Below are 23,741 nucleotides of genomic sequence, written 5' to 3'. Positions count from 1 at the left end.
GTATACCAAAGAGGTGAACATGAACTTTTGAGCTCTTTGGTTATCCAATATCATCTAGGCTTATACTCCTTGCTCCAGGACGACGATAGAGATAACGATGAGCATGGTGCTGAAAAGAAGTTATGAAGATGGCCAATGATATCAGGTCTAAAATCTGAGTTTCATTATCTCATTATGGACTGGTTTGCTAGTCAAAAAGTTACAAGATTTAAATTTGCAGTATAGCAAAACGCTAAAAGGTAAGAGTAGAAATAATTGAGTTGGGAGTATAATGAACTGCCGTAAGGAATCATGATCGATAAAACTAAAGCTTTACGAAGGCAATATGGAATTCCATTTATGATGAATAGTGAAGAGACAATCATACAGCAAAATCAAGGTACCTTGTTCCGAAAATGATGCTGCAATAAATGTATTACGAGGAAGGGAGTAGCCCATTCTTGACTGCCTTGAGTTATGATTTCGCTGCCAAGCTAAATTATGGCCATCTTCTGCATAGTCATCATGACCATCAGAAGGTGGTTGATCTTTCAACACCCCTAGTCTTCCTTCCAGACTTAAGTATTTGTTTAAAGCCTTCTGTGCCATTCTTGAGTGATTGTTGGGATTCATCACTAACAAAGACAGGAATCTGTCCAGATGTCCATTTCTTTCTCGTTCGAGCAGCATGTGTCTCCATCTTTTGGTTTGTTTGTGAATTTGAGGATGCTAAGCTACCAATTGGAGAAACTACATAAGTATCCACATATGTTACTTCATATGAATGATGTAGCTGTGGTTGACATGATTGAGGGCTTTCCTCTGGCAACTCCTGTTCATTACCTGGAGAAATACTGAACTTGAGAGGAACAGGAAGAATATCACAGCCTACTGGACTTATAGACCCTTGACCATCATCTTCAGATCCAAGGTAATCAGAAAATTTATATTCCTGGCCTTGACATGACTTTTCAGTATCTGAATTAACAAGAAAATTGTCAGCAGCAACTCTTTCAGCTGCGGTTATCTCCAACTCCTGAATATTTTCAACAAGAACAGGTGAATGCTCTGGGATGACCATTCTCTCCAAATCCTCTCTATTTTTGTTTGGCTCAGAAACCTTGAAGCCCTTAAAATTATTCGTATAACCTCCTAAACCAGTAGCTTTACCTTTCCCTTCAACAAGGAAGGGTTTAAACTCCCCATTCTTCTGGACTTTATCGATAAAATTAGCATCTGTTTTTGCCCTGGAAAACCCCAAACTCGCAAGATCAGTGTTTTTACAATTGAGAGGAGAAAGGTCCTTAAGTTCACAAGCACTAGCTGTATTTTTTTTCATAGACTGTGACCTGCTTGCTTTGCCTGCCTTATAAAGCTTACCCTCTTCAATCGTGCTCTTGCTTCTAGAAATTATTTTTGTTCTCTCTCCTGCATTTACACTATTATTTGCTGTAGTTGGCTTTGCATTTTCCTTTCTGAAATCGGAGTTGGAAAGTGATTCAGCAAGAAAATTTTCGGTTTGAGCTCTGCGCTTTATGGAAACTGATTTCACAGACTTTACAACAGGCTTAGGCACAGGAGCAACTAATGTTTGAGGGATGGAAGAAGATAAAGTTTCCACAGGTAATAGTTTCAGGCAATCTGCACTTCTAAAAGAACGATGACCAAAAGGAACAATGCCAGACGTGTCTTGGTTGTGAACTTCCAGGTCTCTCTCTTCCTGAACAGACACAACTGCCTGCTATCAAAAAAAAAAAAAATCTATCAAAAACTACAACAAGAACAACTTTCTATGTCATTGGACTCTATCCCCTACTATATTATCATCTATATTTAAATAAATTTTATCCTTTTTATTGTTCTAAACCCTAAACACTAAAAGGAACAAGATTAAACTAAACATTAATGTCACATAAATATGTTCAGAAAAGATGAAAATAAACGGTTTGTCAACTGCAGCAAACAAACAAACAAAAAAGAGTAACTATTATTCCTAGGAAAAAAGAGGCATCACACACGTGTTAGAAAACTTTCACAAGATTTTTTTTCCAGCAACCAAAGAATGAACCTAACAGACAATAATGTCCTTTTCCTCCCTCTCCCCCTGTCTATACACACTTGATCACTGTATTCTTTTGATATCTAATAATGTAAACATGAGAAGCTTGGATAATTAGTATGCATCTATTGCTAATCTAAAAATTAAGGTAAAAAATGTGGTTTTTGCTACATGAAGTTGAACTATTAATAGAAGGTTCCAGACTTTTACCTGGTCATGACTGTATCTTGATCTCTGTCTATAAGCAGATCCTGAATATCTGGAGTTCATCTCAGCTTGACTAAGTTCTAGGCTGTCATGCATAGCCTTCATTTTTGCTTCCTTCTGAACCCTGCTGGTTCCCCACTTTTCTTGTAGCATTGCATCCCGTTTTTGCATGTACTTGTGATACAACATGCCTTGGGATTCAAAACAAGGACTTAGTGTACTAGATTTCTGGTTTACACTACCATACACATTGTCGACCATGTTCAGCAGGAAAGTGGCATCAGATTCTACCTCACCTTTAGCAGTCTCCTTTAAAGAATTATGGTCAGGTGATTGGTTGGCAAATGTGACTGATCTTTTTTCCACTTCCATAGGATCACGATCCTCCTGGACATTCATAGGCCTGCTTCTTCGAGATGAAGTAAGCTCACTGAGACTTCTAAGCTTATGTGCAGCAAAAAGTTTTTCCAACTCATTAGCCTTTATCTGTAGCTCATCTTTTAGCTATTGATTTCCTTTGGATAGCACCTGAAGCTGTTCCATAGAACAATCAGAAACTGGTTTGACGATGTTCAGAGTATTAGGCGTCCAGACAGGAATGCTAGGCATGTAGTTTATTTTAACAAATCTTACTTCATCTGCACCTGAGAAGTTTGTTTTATTATGTAGTAGTTCATCTGCTTCAGTCTCTGATTCAGATGATTGATGCCAATTCAAATCATGGTGATTGATATGTCCACTTTTCTTACCTACAGAAGATCCAAAAGTTCTATGAGAGGCAATAGAATTTCTAACCATTGCTTCCTCTACTTTTGCAGGGAAAATTATGTGCTGAGATTGAGAAGTTACTAAATCACCTTCTGTAGACAACTCTGGTGAATTTTCAAAGCAAATCTGAGAAGCTGACGGACCTTTTGTTGTCTCTTCATTATCTATTGTTCTCCCAAATGTGCATAATTGGTTTACTACTTCCCTGTGATCTTTGAACCTAACATCACTGGCTTGAGAAGAAATGCCCCCAGTTTGAATCTGCTCACCTTGACCTCTCAATCTAACCTGCTCAGTAACAGATGCAGTTTTCACAATTTGCACATTGTGTCTAATTTCAATTGACTTTGACCAGATCTGAAGCTCTTATAGCCAGTTTTTTTGTTTGTTTCTGAAAACAAATTTTGGTCAATACTGAAAGCATCTTGATCATCTAATCCACAGTGATACACCCTATCAAGGGAAGCACTCAGGCAATGTGTGCCCTGATTGTTCTCTGAGATTGTTCTGGCCATGGTCATGAGGTTAGAAGCTTTTTGATCTTCCTCATCACAATTTCTATCCCCTGTTAAAGCATTGTAAAAGGAGAATGATGATGTCAAAGTAGAACAGGTACTTGGTGCCTTGTGTCCTTGAACATCTAGCCTGCATTTAGATGTTGCACTATCCTTCAAGCTAGTAATCTCAGTGACTTCGGTTCTATTTTGGGACGGATATAGGAAATTACCAGGTGTAGAAGTTTCAATAGCAATGCCACCCCTACTCTTGCAATTGAAACTACTGTTGCTTCTGCGACTCTCAAAGCCCATGTCACCCCATCTTCTGAACACCGACTTTTCTGACACATCAAAAGAAAGCCTCTGGTGCTCACCTTTAGTCTGTATTACCGTATTAGAAACACTTGATGGGCTGATATTCTTAGAACTTGCAGAGAGTTCTTTCTGCTTGTTTTCAAAGAGGTTAATTCGATCCTGCACACTTAACCGCTGATAGTTTCCTCCACTCCCACTCCATGGAGAAGGATCTTTGGCTGATGAACCAGATAGAAAAGGCTCCTCTGGCACTGCCATAGCAAAATGCTGTTGAGTAGGTTGGGCATGCTCCAACTTCTCTGATAGCTTCGTTGTGTTTGGTTGTGATGGTTGGATAACGCTGGCATTCTGAAGCTGAAGACCACCAACAGTCCCAGAAGCACTCTTCTCAGCTTCCAGTTCATCTGCAGATGCATCGGAGCTAAAGCAGGAACTAGTTTTCCCATCAGCTGAGCTTTTGTAATGTAAAGGCAAAGACTTCGACTGCTGCTGATGGTCAATAAGATCAGGGTTTCTTTGAGAAACCAAGATGAATTTGTTGCATGCCTCACTGATGCCAATAGTGTGAGTTATAAAAAAATTCAGTTCGTCTATTCAGAAATGTAGGAGATTAGTAAAGCATCCAAAATATGCAAGCAAGATAGCATGATCAATCTCACAAAAGTACCACAACAGTGTGCATAATCAATCTCACAAAAGTACCACAACAATGTGCATAATCAATCTCACAAAAGTACCACAACAGTGTTGCTGGCTCACTGATGCCTCACTGCCTGCCTATTTGCCAGCAATGGTAGTTAGTAACAAAATCAATGAACCAGTATGCAAGTCATGCTGACTAACATAGCTTTTAACATAGGCCATTCAGTGTGCATGTCTTCAACAGGCTTGCCAGACCAGATCACAGGCAAATACACGATCCCGGTTTTAATGGATTATGTTACTTGTGTACGGTAGCAATCATACTCTTGTTTTGTATTCTTGACTAGATTTTTGGCTCTCTCAAGAGGAGAAATGATACATATTGAGAACTAGTTACCTACAGGTTGCATATTCTTAAGATTGCATTCATTTAGTGACTTCGTCAATGCATGTTATCATATTTAATTTTCTTTCTTTAGTCATTCTGCATCTGACCATTTCAGTACCATCATAATGATGGCTTCGTTGCTGACGAGAAAAAATGTTGACCAGAATTGCAGTATGCAACCCCACTAAAGTAATTGTCATGAATGTTAAATCTGAATTGATTCGATTAAACTGGTTTACAAGGCAACCATGTAGAACATATGCTCCTCATACTAGTGGACGAATCACATGTTACACACTTTGCCAACACATACTGAACTACAAACTAAGAACTTTCAGCATGTTAGATAAAAAGTAGACGATGTTGTTTCCACACATTAAAATGGAAGTTGTGCAAACAATAAAGCCTAGAAGAAAAAATTCAGAGCGAGTAGGGTAACAATGATATCCAGAATATTGATGCATACCAACTCCTCAACAACTAAGAAAACAATTCGAAGCAAGCTAGGCCACTAAGATAAGATGATTGCAGTGTCTAAGTTCAAAAACTTACTTTAGTCTGTTTGCACCAAAATATTCAGCAAACCGAAGCAGCTCAGAAACACTTTTGTCACAGAATCCAGCAGAAACTGCACGGGAACAAGATGTGGCCAGATCTTGCTTAAGACTGATCAGCCGTATATCAGTAGCTTTTAGAAGCTCCTCCCTGCACAATATATTAATAATGGTTCAAATAAGTAAGAAGCTAATTTTGCCCCTCTTTCTCTTCCACCTTAAGTTTCATCTGTCTTGAAACATTTGGCTAAAGCAAAATGGAGTTTCCAAAGTCACAAAGTAGCAACTGATGATTATTTTGGTTTTCAAAGAAAAGGTCACACTACATTTCAGAAATTAAATTGGTGACATTTAGCAAGGGCATAATATAAACAAATTAGCATGTTGACAATCTCTGACCTAAACCGGCACCTTGATGTTGCCGCGGATCATATAAAAAAGCCTAATATCAATTGGAATCCAAAAAATCAATTTTTTAATGCCTAAATCATATAAGATGCATCTTAAAGAAACTATGTTATCCTTTGAAGAAAGATAAAAGTGATGGATTAGCAAGAATGCAATAATTTCATTCTCTTCGTTTTGAAATTCAACTATTTATATTCAAGTTGCCTAATTAGAATTTAGTCTCTCTTTTTCTTTACTTGTTTGCTTCTTCAGAAAAATCATCTGACTAGAGTTTTTGCTTAATCCACACTACATGGAAGTCCTTAAGTTAATTGACCAAAGTGTTAATAGAATGTTTACTATAACATTCTGTTTTCTATTTACCTAGTTTCTGGTGCAAAACATGTACAAGCATAGCACATTCACAAGTTGAAACTCCAAGATAGGTTGCTTGTTATGAATGTTAATACCTGGCCAATGGCTCCTGTCTCTTCAACCAAAGTTTTGGTTTGTGATTTTCCATTGCCATTGATAGTGCAATTTCACCTTACACCAAGTTTTTCAATGCCCCCATCATAATAATTTTATCTTCATGCTTGGAAAGATTGTTTTTCCAAACTAATATGTTACCACAATCTAACAACTTGTATTTTTTTCACGATAAGATTCCATCCACATTTATAGGCTTTCGGTGAGTTTGAATGAGTTATGGTTTCAATGTGATCTAACATCATCCATTATCAAATTTGCTTCATGTTTCTTCAATCCTCTTTGTCCAATATTTCATGCCTTGTTCCATTTTACAAAGTTTTCAAAAGAACTCAAGCAAAATAAAATAATATTTTTAGTATCATTCCACAACAAATAATTGGACAATATTTTTGGTGTATGCAATCAGAAATGAACTTACATTGTTACATCTGCAGCTTCTGAAATACTATCCACTTTGCCTGTAAAAAATTCACAAAGACAATAATAGTGTGATAAGAAATCATGAACTGACCAATCAAAAGGGAAAAAGACCAAGCACAAATTATGTCCAAAAGAGAAATTTTACAGAACAAATATTATAGATGTCAATTTCATATTCTTATACAGTTCAGTTAGATGTGTAATAGAGATCTGTTATCATGAAATTACAGCATAGCACACACTACTGAAGGAGGAAAGTGTGAGGCAGAGCTGCAATTTAATGGATATACCAGAAGGCATAACTTGCAAACCAAAAAAACATCACATGCAAAGGACAATCAATACATTACATGCTAGTCATCAGACAATTCACCCATGACATGCAACTCACCATATGTTCTTCTGCTTTGATTAGCTATAATGAAATCAATTATGGGGAATCAGGTCAGTTGCAAAATGCAGAGACAAAATAATCAAATAAAAATATCAAGATCTAGTACAGAATTTATATCAAGGAATAAATTTAGTGAAAAATTGACATGTGGAAAACAAAAATGAACATACCCATTGAATGAGCAAGTGGATCTCCAGAAGCCTGGAAAAATAAAGAGTGATTTATTCAGCAATGCCCAAGGTACTTGCTTAAAAATTTAAACCAAAGTAAATGCTGCTCCTATCATCAAGTACAGTACCTGAGAATATATTCTTCTGGCCCCTTCCAACTGTGATATCTCAGTATCATACACATTGGCTGATTCAAGCACCTCTGGCTGACAGACAAACTGAACAAACCTGCAGTGACTAGTACTCGTAAGAAAATTGAACTAATGTATTTTTTCAAGCAAGTTCAGGAAAGCACCATATCACTTCGACCTTTCAATTGTCCCTTTATTGAACCATGAATTTTCATTCCTTGATCTCTCAACCTCAAGTTTTATTGATGTACTTCCACGTGCAATCTGTTCTTCGGCAACCTTCAAATGGGAGATGAATGGCTGGAAGAAACCAGATGCAAGCTTCTCAGTCTCACCATTCCACGTGACAAACAATTCGTACCTGCAAAAATGCGCCTTTTTCAGAATTTCACAGGAAAACAAATTTCCAAAAGCCATATGGACTGGGGATCCTCACCGTGAATGCTCAGGGGAGAGCTGGAACACAGCGTAGTCTATAGAAGTGTCCGAATTCATCATCAAACCCAAAAAATTAAAGCATTTTCTTTATCAGTCAGCTAGAAAGCTCCACCTCCCATCGTTCTAATCAATCAAACCCTGCTGTCACGCTACTTCCAACAAGAAAAGGTGATAAAAATCCCAACTCCACTGGATAATCCATCACGGGTCACAACCCTTGAACAAAAAAAGACACATCCGAAGCGAATTCGCCGCAATGCCAGAGAGTGGAGCGCTGGGAGGGGCCGAGGACCGCGCAATATCTCTCTCGGAGGCACTTCCACAAGAATACGACCACCAAGAAAGCTCCTTGGATGAATATGCTCGGATCTCCGAGCTGGATCGGGCTGCCACGGCGACGACAGCTGTGGAGCGGCGACAGTGGGATCTTATAGCGGCGAAGCGAGTAGCGGTTGGTGGGTGGAGGGGACGACGATCAATTCCGGCTCCTAACGAGAGGATCGCGTCTGGTCGAAGACTTCGTCTTTGAGTTGGCGTCCGCTTTACTTCTCCGTCTCCCTCTTTCTCCTCCAGCTCCAACCTCAACGCTTCTTCCGAGCTGCTCTCGATGGCAACTGACGAGTTACCTTCGTCTTACATTTACCACCTGTTTAATTTAATCTTATCGAGATTGTAATATTATTTTTAGAAAATATCCCTCTAATTCTAACAATGACATTTTTGTGTGTGTAAATTCACCTTCTTCCTTGCCATTACCAGCGGACGGATGGTTCCATAATACTTGTGAATTATCGGAGGTATTCTGAAAAAAAACAGTAGAAGTGCACCCAAGTTTCTCAAAAGTTCCAATTTATTTATTTTTTTGTTTTTTAAAATTATTATTTTTTAATTTCTCAAAATACTCGTCCATCTAAATCGAAGGATTGGTCAACTCGTGCGAGATAGTCTTCTATTGACTTGAGCCACATGGATTGTTATTGAATCTTCCCCTTTAATCAGGTTGACCCACCCTTTGTGATCGCGTTTACTCTTTAAAGGGTAGGGTTATAAATGAATTGAACATTTCTTGTAAAATTTGATGTTCAATTTAGTAAGAATTTATTTATATTCATTTAATATACATTATATCAATTAAATGAATAAGCTTGAATAATTCATTAAACTAAATAAATAAGCTTGAACACATATATGTTCAGCTCGTTAATGTCTATGAATAAGGTTCATGAACAATGTTAATGAATAACATTCGTGCACAATATTCTTGAACCATGTTCATCGATAAAACTTTTATTAGCTTATTAAATAAACAAAGAAACTTTTAAAATAAATAAATAAGTTTGTATTATCAAACTTAATAACCAATCAAATAAATTTAAAATGTAAAAATTTTAAATAATCAAACAAGTTTGAATTGAGAGCTTGATGACATATAAACGAACCAAGCTTAAGCCAAGCTCAAACCAAACTCAAGCTCATAAAAAAAAATCAAGTTAAGCTTGAATAATTATTTCAATGACTTCGTTCATTTTAGTCTTGGCTTGCCTTAACTCCTTTACAACCCTATTGACAGGTGGAATAGTAAAACGTAGTATTTCAACATGTCAGAATATCTCCTCTCTTGACATTGTTACCTTATATAGGGAATGAGGGGGTAAGTCGAGTTTCCCAATAGACGCCTCCTTTGTACCCAATGGGCCTCCTCCTTTAATTGTCGCCATTATAAGTGTGGGCTCGCACGTCACCTACTACTTGAGAGTGCCATCCACTCAAGCTCGCGCATCACCTATTCAAGTTCAAGTGCCACCCATAAGCCCAATGATATCTCAAAATTGGATTGATGAGCAAGTTTGAGTTTGTTCTAAATAAATTCTTTATTAATTAAGTTAAGAGATCTTCTATAAAGTCTATGTTGATCAAGTCAAGGCTTGTCAAATTAATTACTCTTACTTTCCTCCTCATCACTCATTTAACCTATTCACTTATTACAACCAAATAATCAAAGATAAAAAAGAATAATATCAACTTACGGTTAAACTTATCCTGAAATCCTACAAAAGGTCATATGTTTATTCTAGACGCTCCACACGACTGATCTTATAGCCATCTATAGAGAAGTAAATCAGGTACGCAGTAGGCCCACAAGAGGGAGAACCTACTTCCAAGATGATGAGACCCTTAGGAATCAATCCTTGTCCAATTTTACAAATCTACCTCTTATAAACCAACTGGACTAAACCCTAGGTAGCTCATCAGATAGTCGCTCAATTAGACATCAAATCTTACGGTTAAACTTATGATAAACCGACTTGATATCACGATCAAATGACCGTAGTCACTCTTCTGCAAAAAGATGGAATCCGCTACTCCAGCGGCCCCACACGGTCATATCCATGATCATATGTGAGGAGGTAAATCGAGAAACTGCAATTGACTATGACGGAGGAAGATATTGTCTCGGCTTCGTCGATATTCGAACCCTTGCACACTTCTATAATTCTATTTTATCATAATCAATTTAACTATACCCGGGGTAATGATCGTAGTCACTCACTCCATCAAATAGTCTCTCGATTAGATAATTATGAAATCATAGTCAGACGGTTGAACTAACCATAAAATCACATTTAAGAGACCGTGTATAATTAATTGGATAACCTAAAGGGCTATTTTGAAAATTTGATGGATAATTCAATGATTTGAAAAGGAAAGTGGCTGAATTTTAAAAAATAAAGTGCCACTTAAATTATAATAAAATAATAACTAATAATTTTAAAAACAATCAGCATCCACTACGGTGCCTGAATCAAATATAAACCATATTCTTTTATTTTATTATAATTTTAAAAATAATTAGGTTGTCGTGCTTGTATCCGATCCATTGGATGCCATTTGGAATTTGAATTGACCCATCTGATCGATCTTTTTCATCAAATATTTTAAATATATTAAATTAAAATTTTATTAATTTATTTAAAATTATAATCTAAGACTATAGAAGGGTCGGCTTGTGACAGATTTGAATTGATTTACAAGTTGAAAAAAATCAAAAATTAAAATTAAAATAAAAAATTTAATAGACTCATGGGATAATCTATCTAATCTACCATCCAAATTTAAAAATTTTAATATTATATAATTGATCTATCTAATTCATAATCCACTCTGCATTAAATAAAATTGAAGATTTTTTTAATATGTCTTGCCCCATCAAATAATAAATTTTTGATGAGTCGATCTGTCTGGTAATCCTATTTAAAACTTATTCTTGTCAAAGTTTGGTTAGATTTTGAAACCTAAATCAAGTATTTTTATTGGACAAAAAGAGTTGTAAAATTAAGTTTAGGCAGTTAAAATTGATCCCTATATATATCTAGTAATTTCCAAGTGATGCATGATAAACATAAAAATAATAATTGATTTATCTAATACATTCTCTAAACTTATTTATCTTGAACAATAATCAATAATATCCTACCAAACAAACTGTTTTAACTATAAAAAAAATGCCACTAAAATTTAATTAGTATAATAATCTATTAATATATTTTGTGGGCCCATAAATCTCGATCCATTAATAAATATAACATTAATGACAAATTTTAATGCTAAAATGACATTTTTAATGTAGCGTATTAAGCTAATTAACTGTTTTTGAGATATTTTTTGGATCTATATTAAATGTGAGATTATTTTCTATGATATCGATATATTTGTTGAAATAATGATTACAATTAATAAAAAAAAAGTATTTAAGTGAAACTCGTGAGAAATATTGGATCATCTATCATATCATATATGTTATACTATAACAATTTTACTGTTGCATTAAAGCTCGCCTTCAGCCTTCAATTATGATAATTAATATGTAGATCATAATTGACGAGCTCATTTTTCTTAAAGCAACTGAATTAGTTAATTCAAAAGTTCCATAGCGGAGAATTTCGATAAATGTCATCACAAATAGCAAACCCCGGCCAAAGCTCATCGTCCTCATTGAACCACCACCCAATGCCCTCATTTGCCTGCAAGTAAACCCCCGCCGGATCAGGCGGCTCCGCCGCCGTCGAAGGCAGCTCCTCCCCCGCTCGGCACGTCGTCCCCGGCTCCTCTGCCTCCGTCGTCTCCGCAGCTGCCTCAGCAGCCTCCTGAGGAGGCGGCCGCTGCACTGCGCCGCCGTCGTGCGCGAACCGGATCGCCGCGGCCCGTATCTCCTCCCGGCTCATCCCGCCGGCGGCGGCAATAGGAATGTCGGGCGGGTGGTCAGGGAAGTTGAACTCCGCGCCGGGGCCGCGCAGGCAGTACAAGGCGGCGTCGAAGGCCCTCGCGGCCTCCTCCGCCGTGGAGTAGGAGCCGAGCCAGAGGCGCTCCCGGCTGTTGGGGAACCGCACCTCCGCCACCCACGCCCCCCACTTCCGCATCCGCACTCCTCTATACCGCCTCCTCTCCCCCGGAGACCCGCCTCTGGCTCCGCCGCCGCCGCAGCTGCTGCCTTCCATGCCGGACTACTCCACTTTCCTCTTCCACGGTCGGATCGTCTGGAGCGAAGAAGAGAGCAGTACAGAGGCCAGGAAGAAGAGAGGGCGGTTATAAATAGGAGCGCGCGCCGCAACGACGACCGCCGCGTTGCCAGATGACATGGAGCGGATTACAGCGTGGACTGGAATTTCAAGTGGACGGCTAGTTAAAGCGCCCGAATCGAATCTACTCACTCTTGAACCCGCAGCTCCAGGCGGCCGCGTGGCGAATCCGCGCGGGGGAGGAAGCGGGTACGCGGGTGTCCGATGGTCGGAAGGTCGAATCGGAAATTCTAAAAAACCGCGGTAAAATGTCTTGATAAGCCAACGAGGCAAGATATAGACCCAAAAAAAATCTACGGGATTTTGTCATTGGGTCCACTTGGGTTTTAGATTTTTTTTAAAAAAACCCATCATAGTTTTATATTTCCTAAAGAAGACTTTATTTTTTTCCTAATTACAAAATTTAAATAATTTGTACATGCGGCCAAGGTGATCGCGTGGTCTAGTTAAGCGGCTACGGTTGCACGATCACGATCATATTATCTGGTTGCATGACTATCTAGTCATGAATATAGTTAAATTGGTACTCGAATAGTAGAAGTGTTGCATGGTTGCCTAACCACGCGATAAGTGTATCACAATTTTTTTATTTTTTAAAATAAAAAATAGATTTTTTGAAAAATATGAAATTATGACACGTCTTGGCTTTTGAGAAATTCCAAAAGGCAAGTGCTCCAGTGTTGAGAAAATGACGAAAAGCGTATATGATTTGACGTCACTAAATCCGTCGTTCGTTCATGGCCTTTTTGGGTTGACCAAAAGAGCAACGGTCGAAATGCAAACCGAGCTTTCCAGAAGCTTGACCAGGGAGAAAAAACAAAGGCAAAAATAAAATAAACAATAAAAACGGACAGATCAGATATTTTATCCCTATAATATCTATTATTTCAACCGATCGATAACTATTACGCTGTAGAAATTATTATCGAGAAATTATTATAATATTATTTTTTATTTTCATCATTATTTTAACCATTATGATTCACTATTATAACATACAAAAATTATTCTGTGACCATTACATCATATAACACTTAATTATTTTTAATAATTTTAATGAAATTTAAATAATTATGAGTAGATGTCATAATATATAGAAATTATTCATGATAATTACTAATTGTGAAAAATTATTTATTTTTCTTTAATTAAACTAAATTATAAATCATAAATTTTTAATAGTTATATAGTTGCCGTTATAATAATATTAAAATAAGATAGATGCTCTCTTATTTGTATAAGTTGGGATGTCCTTTTTAAATGACACTTGTTTTGACTACGTTAAAATAATTTTAATAAAAAATATACATCATAGTATATCTAAAATTGTTACAATAATTTTAATAAATATTAAAATAGTTTTGACCTGAGTAACCATTATAATTTATTGGTTAATCTCATAAATAAAGTATTTTTAATGTAAAATTAAGATTAGAATGAAATTCTTTTTTAATATTTTTTCAACAAAAGATTTTTTTTTTAATGATAATAAAGTAAAAAATAATAATTTGCACAAAGGACACATTCAAGGACTTATCTTCTACATACATAAGGTGAAATCCATCACCTCAACAGCCCTACATGATCTGCCTTACGATCATATATGAGGAGGTAAATCGAGAAGCTGTAGTTGACTACGATGGAAGAGGATATTGTTTTGGTTTCACCGAGATTCGAACTCTTATTCTCTTTTATAACTTTATTCTATCATAACCAGCTCAACTATGCCCTAAGGGCACATTCAAGGACTTATCTAAACTTTAACTCGGGGTTCAATGATCAAAATCGAGCGAGAAGATATTAATTTATTGAAAAAGTAAAAAATTTTAATCATAAGAACTATAAGAACTTTCTAACTTGTACGAAAAGATAACTATAGTGATGGGAGAAAGGGAGGGACCAGTAGCGGTATAAGGCATAGGCATAATGTACCCTAATTTTTATTTATTTATTTTATTTAAAATATTCATTTAATTTAAGATCAATTTAAATAATATATACTTTAAATTTTAAATTATTTTAATTTTATTTGTTATTGCTTTTTAAAATTATATATTTTATTTTTTAAAATTTAATTTTTTTTTCACATCTATCTTTTAAAAAACATACGCTCTCACAGTTCGTCTTTTAAAAAACATACGCTTTCTCACTCTTTGTTTCTTTTTCTTGATAAGAATAATTCAACATAAAATAGTATATTTTTTTAATAAAAAATTAATATATAAACTAAAAAATGATCAATTTTAATTTCTCATTATATTTTTAAATATATATATTTTTTTACAGTTTGCATGTTTTGAATCTTAAATTATTTTAAAAATATGACATGTTATATTAAATATTTTTTTAAAAAATAATAATATTTAGAATAAAAATAATATTTGAGATATTAAATCTTATAAAAAATAAATATTTTCCCTAATAAAATAATATTGACAATACCTAATACTTTAATATATATATATATATATTTAAAAAAATTAAAATTAATAAAGTTTTTAATAATATCTAAAGATTAAATAATTTAATAATTTTATTAATTAAAAAAAATGATTATCAAAACTTGAATATACAATTTTATTAGTAATTTTACTTCTAATTTTTTTTTAAAAAAAAATTAATATTATTTTTTAAATAAATAATTTTTGTCTAGGACCTCTAGAAGGGAAGAGTGCTAAGGATTTATCTCACTGTTTTTTTACTCAAATTAATCATGTGAAATGCCTCTTGTTTTTTTTCTTCTTTATTTTCTACTTCCCTTTCACATCATGAGTTCTGTTCGTTAACATGGTTGAGTTCAATACGTAAAAGGTCGTTGACTGAATATTCAAAGTTCAAACCCTGCTCCAAACAACGTACGGTCTGTCATTTCATTTGGTTGGCAAGAAAACAAAAAGGCCTCGTAAAATATTAAATGTACGAAAATGAAAGGAGTTTTGTCGACGTGGCATTAGAAAAGTCAAACCACTCGGTCGTTGACTTTTTTGTTTTTTTTTGCAGATGGTAAACCCTGATTAAGTTTTGTTGATGTGGTATTAGAAAAGTCAAACCACTCGGTCGCCGACTTTTTGAAAACGGTCCACGTGATAACATGCCGACAAAAAATATATATCAAGGTAGTTACAATTATACATGGTCAACGAGATATAATAAACATACATATTAATATAGAAAAAGATTGTAAACTAATAATTAATAAGGTAAAATTTATTTAAATTTAAATAAAGATATTATAAAAACATTAAATCCAATCACTAGCTTAGTGGAATAATAAATTTATTGTTGTATCAAAAAGCACGTGTTTTATTACACTCAAGAGCTAAAAATAAAAAATAAAAAAAAATCAAATAATGATAAATCAAACTTAACCCAAGCCCACCATATCCCTTGTGTGAGCAGCATGGATAGGGTTAGACTATGTCGAGCACAACTGACCATGTTGACTCGCCTGACCACGTAATGATTTGAGAGAAGGTATTTGGGAGAAGATGAGGGAAGCAGGGCTAACCCTGGGCCGAGGCAACCAGGGCGATTGCCCAAGGATCTACAAATTGAGAGGATCCTAATTTTTAAGTTAAATTTCATATTCTTAGCTTTTAATTATTGTCTCTCAAAGAATATTAAAAGTATTCTTTGATCGAACGATCAACTCAAAAAAAAAATTGAACTCAGCCCAGTGTAGCCCAGTAATTTTTTATTTATTTTGTTAAATTGAAATTTACAAAATTAAATAATTAGTTTACCCAATACAATTCAAAATCCTAATTACGCCATTGCATCTGTCCATAAAAAAAAAAGAACGGTCAACTAATTTTTGAGTCCTAATCGTCGATCCTTTTTCTGTTCATTCCGTTAAGCACAAGTACCAGATCTTGACAAGTTGTGGATCTTGTCACTAGGTGCTTTTTTTGTTCATTCCACGGATTGTGAATCTCTGTCACGATTGCCTCCATAAGCCACAACCGCTTCTACAGTTTCACACGCTGCGAAAGTGCCCTTCCATATTAGATTTTATTATCATCATGAAATAACTTCTATTAAGCTGTAAATGTATAAATTAGTACCTTCCAAAGCAGCACGGAACTTTTAACGAGTGACTAGTTAATCAACTTTTTTCAGTACGTAGTCCATATGTTTAATTTTTACGTGATAAAATTATTATCTCATTATCAGTCAAGTGAGATATACAGGTCTTTGAACTGTGTTGCATGTTCATCAACTTCATGCTTGCAACTTGTGTTTTTATTTCCTTCTTTTATTTTTAACCATACAGGTCTTTAAATTTCCTCGTTGTATATTTTTCCTTGTGCATCAAAATGCTTTTTTTGATGTTTTGATATGACGAAGTTTATACCTTTTGGTGGAGCAGACAAGGAAATATTATGAGTGGTTATCAAAAAAATTCAATGTTCGATGACGACCTTCATTCAGTTTGGAGCTTCTTCACTACGAAAAAGAAAAAGAGTATTTCAATGGAATTTATAGTGACAATTCAAAAAATCTTGATTTTTTTTTGTATGTTCTAAATATTATTTAGAGTATTGTTATCATTTTAAATAGGAGAAATTATTCTTTTTTTTTTTGGAACTCTAGTTGTTTGGAATGCATTGTTTCGTATAAAAATTTTTTATCTTGGAACTCTTATTGATTGAAAATCATAATTTATCAAATTCTAAAAATTAAATATGCTACTGTGCTAGGACACAAAAATTATAATTTCGCCCAGGGTCCGTGTACAACAAAGATCGGATCTGGAGGGAAGGGGAGGAAAGGGTAAATAAGAAGAAGGAGATTTTTAATCTTTGTTTGGGATAGAGTGAGGTAAGAAAGGGAAGGAGAGAGAAGGGTAAGTTTTATCCTTATATACTCATGAATCATTAGAATTTCTTACACTTTGATTTGGAGTGTAAGGAAAAAAGAGAAACTTTTAAATATTTTATTTATATTTTAAAAATTAATTATCAAATTAACTTATCTATTTAGATTTAATTTCTTGTCTTTGCGTCATCGCTTTTCATACAATGTGCTCATCACCGTTCAGTATTCAATCGTTCGCACTCTACGACGTTGGCGTCAACCCTTGTCACAGATTTCTTCGAGGATAAAACTTAATAGAATATAGACAGATAACTTTAATCTTCTTCTCCTCTAAAGACATAGACTTATCTAAAAAGTGCATTGTCTATTTTAGGACTTCCATATCTCAACTTCTACATGCAATATTAATAAATTTTAAAAAATAAAAATATTTTTATAACTTTATCTATTTAATCTTTATTTCCTTTCTTTCGTCTCAAATAAGACAACACATGTTATATTAATGAACTTTCATTCCTTTTAAAAAAAGAGAATATAAATACTTTACTTCCTCTTCCTTCCCTTCCATTAATGAATCTTCTTTCAACCCATCCAAACAGAGCGTGAGGCATAAATTATGAAGTGCAACTACTAAGCACAAAAAAATTAGCAGATAAACAAGATCAAGTTACCAAAAAAAAAAAAATCACTGAAGCATATCTTACAATCTTCTCTATTTATTTTCAACTCCCTTTAGATATGTACAACCGAAGACTCATCAAACAATATTCAGAACATTCAAACATCTCTGCGTGGCGTTGACATTAATGATGTGAAGCTTGCAATTCCCTTGGAACCACTGTCACTGAGCAGCTGCAGTCTCAGTCACAAATTGGCAAAGCATGTTTGTGTTTGCTGCGTGTCCCGGGCAACATTTGAGTTTTTGCTTCTGGGTATTAGGATTGAAATCTTACGCGATGCGCGTAGGTTTCTGTTCATCTTCAACAATCGGTTGCTCGATCTCTAGAACGATAACTGGAGGCAAGGTAAACACACAATCAATCAAGCCATGAATAGACTTGCAAAAATAGTAAACACGAGCTGAAAACTTAAGTAGCAATGGTGGTTGAACTAACACTCTGAGTCTGTTTTGACCCATTTAGATTTCCTCCTGGACTCCTCTTCCTCTGTGTGCTTGTTCTTGTGGTGTATTCTCAAGATATTTCTTTGGTGGAATTGGCGCAGAGCAGTGCTGGCAAATCGTCTTTGTGAGAATTGCTCTTAATATCTGTTAATTTAATCTATTGGTTAGTTGCCTCAATCAAAAATAAAGAAACAAAAAAAGAAAAAGAAATCAATGAATGGAAACACACCTTGTCCATCCTTGACTCAATTATGGGATCCCTTAAGCTTGGAGCAGGTGCAAAGCCACTGCCACACTTAAACATCTTCTCCAGAAGAAAGGAAATAGATTTTTTCTTAATCGGGTTGTGGTTAACCAACAACACATCTTTCAGTTTGTATAGTATGAGCTTGGTGTTTGGTGACAGATCCCCGTTGTTTACAGTAGCAGTCCTGTTAACCTCCAAGCTCGATGGACAATTGAGGAATCTGTCCAATGGCAAGTTGGCTCTATCTTCTTCACCCATCTCCGATCCAACACTAGTTTTGGACTTGGACTTGGACTTGGACTTGCGCGAGAGTAGCTTTTTTAGTTCTTTTTGTAATTTGTTAACGTCTTCAACAGTGAAATCAGATAATCTGTCTGAGGAGTCCAGGTTTGGAGGCTCATCATCTCTCTGAGGTTCTTTCTTCAACTCATTATTTCCAAATGTGCCAATTGACAGCAATGCACGTGGCTGCTCATTCTGTTCTTCCAGAGTATCAGGCATGGAATCATCTGAAGAGCATATTGGTATATATGAGTTTATGCCCGATAATACAATGTGATGGTTGATTGATACTATGACACATCTTTGCATGAAAATTCCTTAGTAAATAGTATAAAAAACAAAAATCTAAGAGCCAGCATGTTTTTACTTTTAAGACTATGCTCACCTAATCAAGTCGCCATAGAATTTGAGTGAGTTTTGTTCATTATGATATTGTTTTTTGATTGTTTAATGACTAGGTATGGATCCATTAATGCAATGTCTGCATTCATGGATGCTTAGTTCAGCTTACTCATGAGGGATGTTATACCTTAATACTAATGTTAGTTATTTTCTAATATCTTAAGTTTTTAGAGTAAGCAACAAAAATTCAAATCTTTAAAATGTTGGATAATATTTTCGGGTGCAGTTGAGTGAAAAACACATTTTGAAAAACAGAAGTCTTTCAATAAAGATAAAAAAAAAACTGTGTATCATAGCAACATATGCATCTTTTTCATTCTGCAAGCAAATGAGTTTTAAAGAAAAGAATGATTAATGGAGAACCAACGAAAACAAATTAAGTAGCATATCTTTCATGATAGATGAAAGCATCACTTACAATGGGCCGAGTTCATTCCTGCATCAAATCTCTTCTTCTCCTGCCTCCCATTGAACTTGTTTTGCACCCAGCTGAAGATCTAATCTAAGAAATAACATCAAAACCAAAATTCCAGCAGGCTTAAAAGCTAGTTCAAGTGTTTTCGGGTCCTTACTCTCATGGTTTCAATCCAACCAAACAGCAAGATGCCTTTGAGGATCACTTGACAGGTGAAATTGGACCCAAAAGCCTTCCTTGTTCTTGTCCAAGAATGTGAAAGTATGAGGGTACCCTGTTGCAGTGGATAAAATTGAAGAAAAGAAAGAGAGGGGACGGTTAAATAGACTGAAAGGAATTCTCTAGTAGCAGATGACTAATCTCCATTCCCCATTTGGAATAGTTTAAGCTCCAATTCCCTAGATGAATACTTCAGCTCCTGAAGATATATTTTTTATCCTTTTAGGTTGCTGAATCCTTCTTGGCAACTGATACGGCAGCCCACAGAACAATACTTCTGTAAAGAAACAAGAAGAGAAAAAAAAGTAACCATGAAAAGAAATTCCTTGCAGATATCTGTCCAAGTGATAAATCCAAATTGCAACTTTGCAGCACTAAACATAAACCAATTGTTTTTCTAGTATTCTGGAAAATTTCCATCCATTATCCAAAATGGTATAAGAAATATTCCTAATCTGCCAAACTAGCACTTATACAAAAAGCCCAAAAAGAAGAAAAAAATAGAAAAGTTTTGATTTGAGCCAACTTGGAATGCATGACAAAAATTTTGATTGCTATGGCATAGCCTAGACAGATTTTTTGCTTCAACCATTGACTAAAATTTCCATAAGGGCCAACTTACATGTTGATAGTTGTCGATTGAGGTTGTCTGTATTTGGATGGAAAGCTAAAAGGGGAAGATAAAAGCTCACAAAAATATGTATGAAGCTCCAGCATTACGTACCATTTTCATATCACTTTCCTTTTATATCTTCCATCTAAGTAATCTGACTTGACGATGACCGCAATGTATAACCACATTTGTATAACAATGTGATGAATCACATGCATATGCATAGGCATCCTCTTATGTGATTGCATGGATCTGTTCAAGACAATTTTTAGTAGATTGTGGAATAATCTTATCTTGTAGGCACATGTACTCTTCTTTTATGCTTCACACTGCCCCAACCTGCCAATCTCATGCCAAGAAAACCAACATAGGACATGAAAGGTTCCAAAGCATAACACTTCTTGCATCCCAAGTTCCTCTATGTTAAACATTTCCTTGCAAATTACCTCAACACTTTTATCTCTTCTAAACCTGCTTCTACCTTGGCTATCAATTATAATTTCATATTACGTCAATGTTTTTGCATATCTCTATATTACATTAAGACACTGATAATTGTGCTAGACTTCTAAAGAATGATTTAGTGATCTCAGGCTTTCAAGATATCACTCAACTACTCTAATTACCAGGATCATACGAACAACCAAATTGCAGATTAAAAATAAACTTTATGATGAACATCTATACTAATTTGTCCCATCAAACTTCCTATGTGTGGCTCTAGATCTTAGAAATGGGCACTTGGAATCACAACAAACTGCACGTTTCTATACCAGTAGATCCAGTACTATGTGCCCTGAACCTTACAAGTCTATGAGAATTTGGCTACAAATCCATAGCAATTATTAACAGTTACATGGATTGAGCCTTGCTAGTATGTAGCAGTATAGCTACTTCTTAAATCTACCAAATTAATATATATAATCCTTCCCCAGCTCTAAGAGCGTGTGGTCAGGATAACACTAGCTTATGCTTATCACTCAGATACTGATGCTATAAATCAATTTGAAATTATATTGTTCTTTATGAATCGACGTTGGTCCATCCATATGGCTGGTACCTATATTAATTAACCAAACTCTGCAGAGGACAGAATACATGATTAAGATAATCTTACTTTAAGATGAAGAATTAATCACGAGGTTAACACTATTCAGATGCTTGTTCTGACACGTTTATGATGTTTAGGCCACAGAAGTGGTCCAATTAGGGGAGTCTATTTCACCTGCGGCTCTAAAAGGTGCATAAAAAAATGAGGAAGCAGTGATCAGCTAACTATAACTAGGAGTTTGAACAGGGCAACTTTAAGAACCCCTGCGTTTGTTAATTGATTGAGGAGACAACACCCAAAGGCCCTGAGGCTTAGAAACTAAACACGTAAGATTTGCAAATTGTAAAAAGCAGTCTTTGAGCTAAAAAATAAAAAAATCTTGCCTGGTGTTCTTGAGATGTCCGTAGCAACCAAGTGTCATTCTTTTTTGGATATTTAACTATAGATAAGAAAGATAACATTCCCAAGGAGGAGTTATAAATTATCTGCACAGTAATGAACACCAAGCTGAATATCTAGATTGACCAGTAATTTGTTTAGGATATGATAGATCATCTAGTTGAAGTATTCAAATCGTGAGAGCATAAGTCAGAATATGAATATGATAAACTAGGAGAAAAAAAAAGATGATAAGATCTCGAAAAAAGCGCATCTTTTTGGGGGTGGGAGAGAAGCAGCTCCTCCATGTGGTCCTGGAGGGGATAGATATCCTGCAGCCAGGGCTGCTCATCATTCTCCTCGAGATGCATGATGCTGAATGGAGAATGTGGCAAAGGATGGCACACAGTAGGATGAATCAGTAAAAGAAGGCAGCATGTGATAGCGCTGCTCGCTGTCCATGCATGTTTTAGGGTTCCGACGCAGCTGCCTTGAGGATCGGATGAAGAAGGTGCTTCGCCAGAATGGAAAGATTGCGAGTGGGATTTGCGGAGGCGTCGTCTGATTTTGATTGTATGAATGCTGAAGAGCACAGAAAATGGCGGGTTAGCTGGCTAAGCAGTGACATCAGTGGCGTGACTGCTGCAGGTGGCGTGCCTTCCAAGTGGGGTTGCATCTCTTCTTTTAACAATTCTGATTGGATCTGCAATTTAAAATAATAATAATAATAATAATAATAATAATAATAATAATAAAAACAGTCGAATCGACAGATTGAACGTTTTCTAAGCAGCCTACTTTTAGACACTGAATTTTTAAAATCAATATTAAAATAGTAGTAAACCTTTAAAACTAACAATAAAATATATTAATTTCTCAAATTCAACATTTTAAAAATCAATCTATCCAGTAAAAGATGAAATTTACCATCCAACAGTCTCGTAAAATCGATTTCACGATTATCTATGAGAAGATAAATTAAAAAATTATAATTTTAATATAATAATATTGAATATTCAAAATTAATACAGTAATATTATGATTTCTCGAACCTTGCAATACAATGATATTGAATTTTGAAAATCGATAATGAACTTTCAAAATCAAGATTTCTCAAACCAATAATATAGTGGTATTATCATTTAAAAATTAACACAACAATAATACTGAATCTTCAAAATCAAATTCAAATTTTTGAATGAATATAGTGATATTGAATTTTGAAATTAATAATTTTGAAAATAAATAGTAAAGTGATAACTTGAAATATTTAATATATCCTATATGAAATTATGACTTTGTGTTAATTAGCACGTAAATTGAATTTTTATAAATAGGTTCTGCATGGATAAGAAGGTTATGAAATTGAGACTTTAGGACATGATAAAATTCAATGGGAATATAAACATCTTTTAGACTTGGGACTTGGATTGAATCCAATCATAACTAGTTAAAGTTATCGATAAATTTTGATCGAAACTTGATGAATCTAAAAAATTTAAAATACTAAAACCTAGTATGGATTAAAAAAAAAAAGAGTGTAGAGAATCTATGGTGTGCGATATTATATCTAAGCTCTGTATATGAAATTATGACTATGTGTTAATTGAGTACAAAGCAAGAGGTTGTTAATTTTTATAAATAAACTCTCATGAATAACAAGGTCAGTGGAACATAAGGCAATTAATAGAATTGACTATACAGAGTCCAATCAAAGCAAGATAAGGTTGTTAATGGATTTTGATTGAAAATCATTATATACTTAAAAAATTTGA

At 35.0% G+C, this 23,741-nt stretch overlaps 3 protein-coding genes across 3 annotated transcripts; all 3 read right to left on the bottom strand.

The window, feature by feature from the left end:
- Positions 1-480: 480 nt before the first annotated feature.
- LOC141813586 (uncharacterized) lies at positions 481-8,021 on the bottom strand. Its single transcript, XM_074701549.1, has 9 exons — positions 7,840-8,021; positions 7,582-7,764; positions 7,401-7,500; positions 7,273-7,303; positions 6,707-6,746; positions 5,408-5,560; positions 3,336-4,375; positions 2,249-2,742; positions 481-1,720 (listed from the first exon to the last, which is right to left on the bottom strand). The coding sequence occupies exons 1-9, from the start codon at positions 7,899-7,901 to the stop codon at positions 512-514; spliced, it is 3,312 nt and encodes a 1,103-aa protein (XP_074557650.1). The 5' UTR covers positions 7,902-8,021; the 3' UTR covers positions 481-511.
- A 3,728-nt stretch (positions 8,022-11,749) lies between these two features.
- On the bottom strand, positions 11,750-12,381 carry LOC141814059 (uncharacterized). The gene has a single exon (XM_074702062.1). The coding sequence runs from the start codon at positions 12,335-12,337 to the stop codon at positions 11,759-11,761; it is 579 nt and encodes a 192-aa protein (XP_074558163.1). The 5' UTR covers positions 12,338-12,381; the 3' UTR covers positions 11,750-11,758.
- Positions 12,382-18,374: 5,993 nt separating this feature from the next.
- On the bottom strand, positions 18,375-21,218 carry LOC141812826 (protein NEGATIVE GRAVITROPIC RESPONSE OF ROOTS-like). The gene is made up of 4 exons (XM_074700785.1): positions 21,205-21,218; positions 19,709-19,779; positions 18,589-19,115; positions 18,375-18,503 (listed from the first exon to the last, which is right to left on the bottom strand). Exons 1-4 carry the CDS (start codon positions 21,216-21,218, stop codon positions 18,375-18,377), a joined length of 741 nt encoding a protein of 246 aa, XP_074556886.1.
- Between the last annotated feature and the right edge of the window lie 2,523 nt (positions 21,219-23,741).

The sequence above is a fragment of the Curcuma longa genome, chromosome 20 (genome assembly GCF_044706935.1).
Source record: "Curcuma longa cultivar G26 ecotype Majalengka, Jawa Barat chromosome 20, ITB_CL_G26_1.1, whole genome shotgun sequence".
In the NCBI taxonomy this organism is placed as follows: domain Eukaryota; kingdom Viridiplantae; phylum Streptophyta; class Magnoliopsida; order Zingiberales; family Zingiberaceae; genus Curcuma; species Curcuma longa.
Note: the sequence above shows the minus strand (reverse complement) of the source record. Positions and strands in the feature narration are given on the sequence as shown.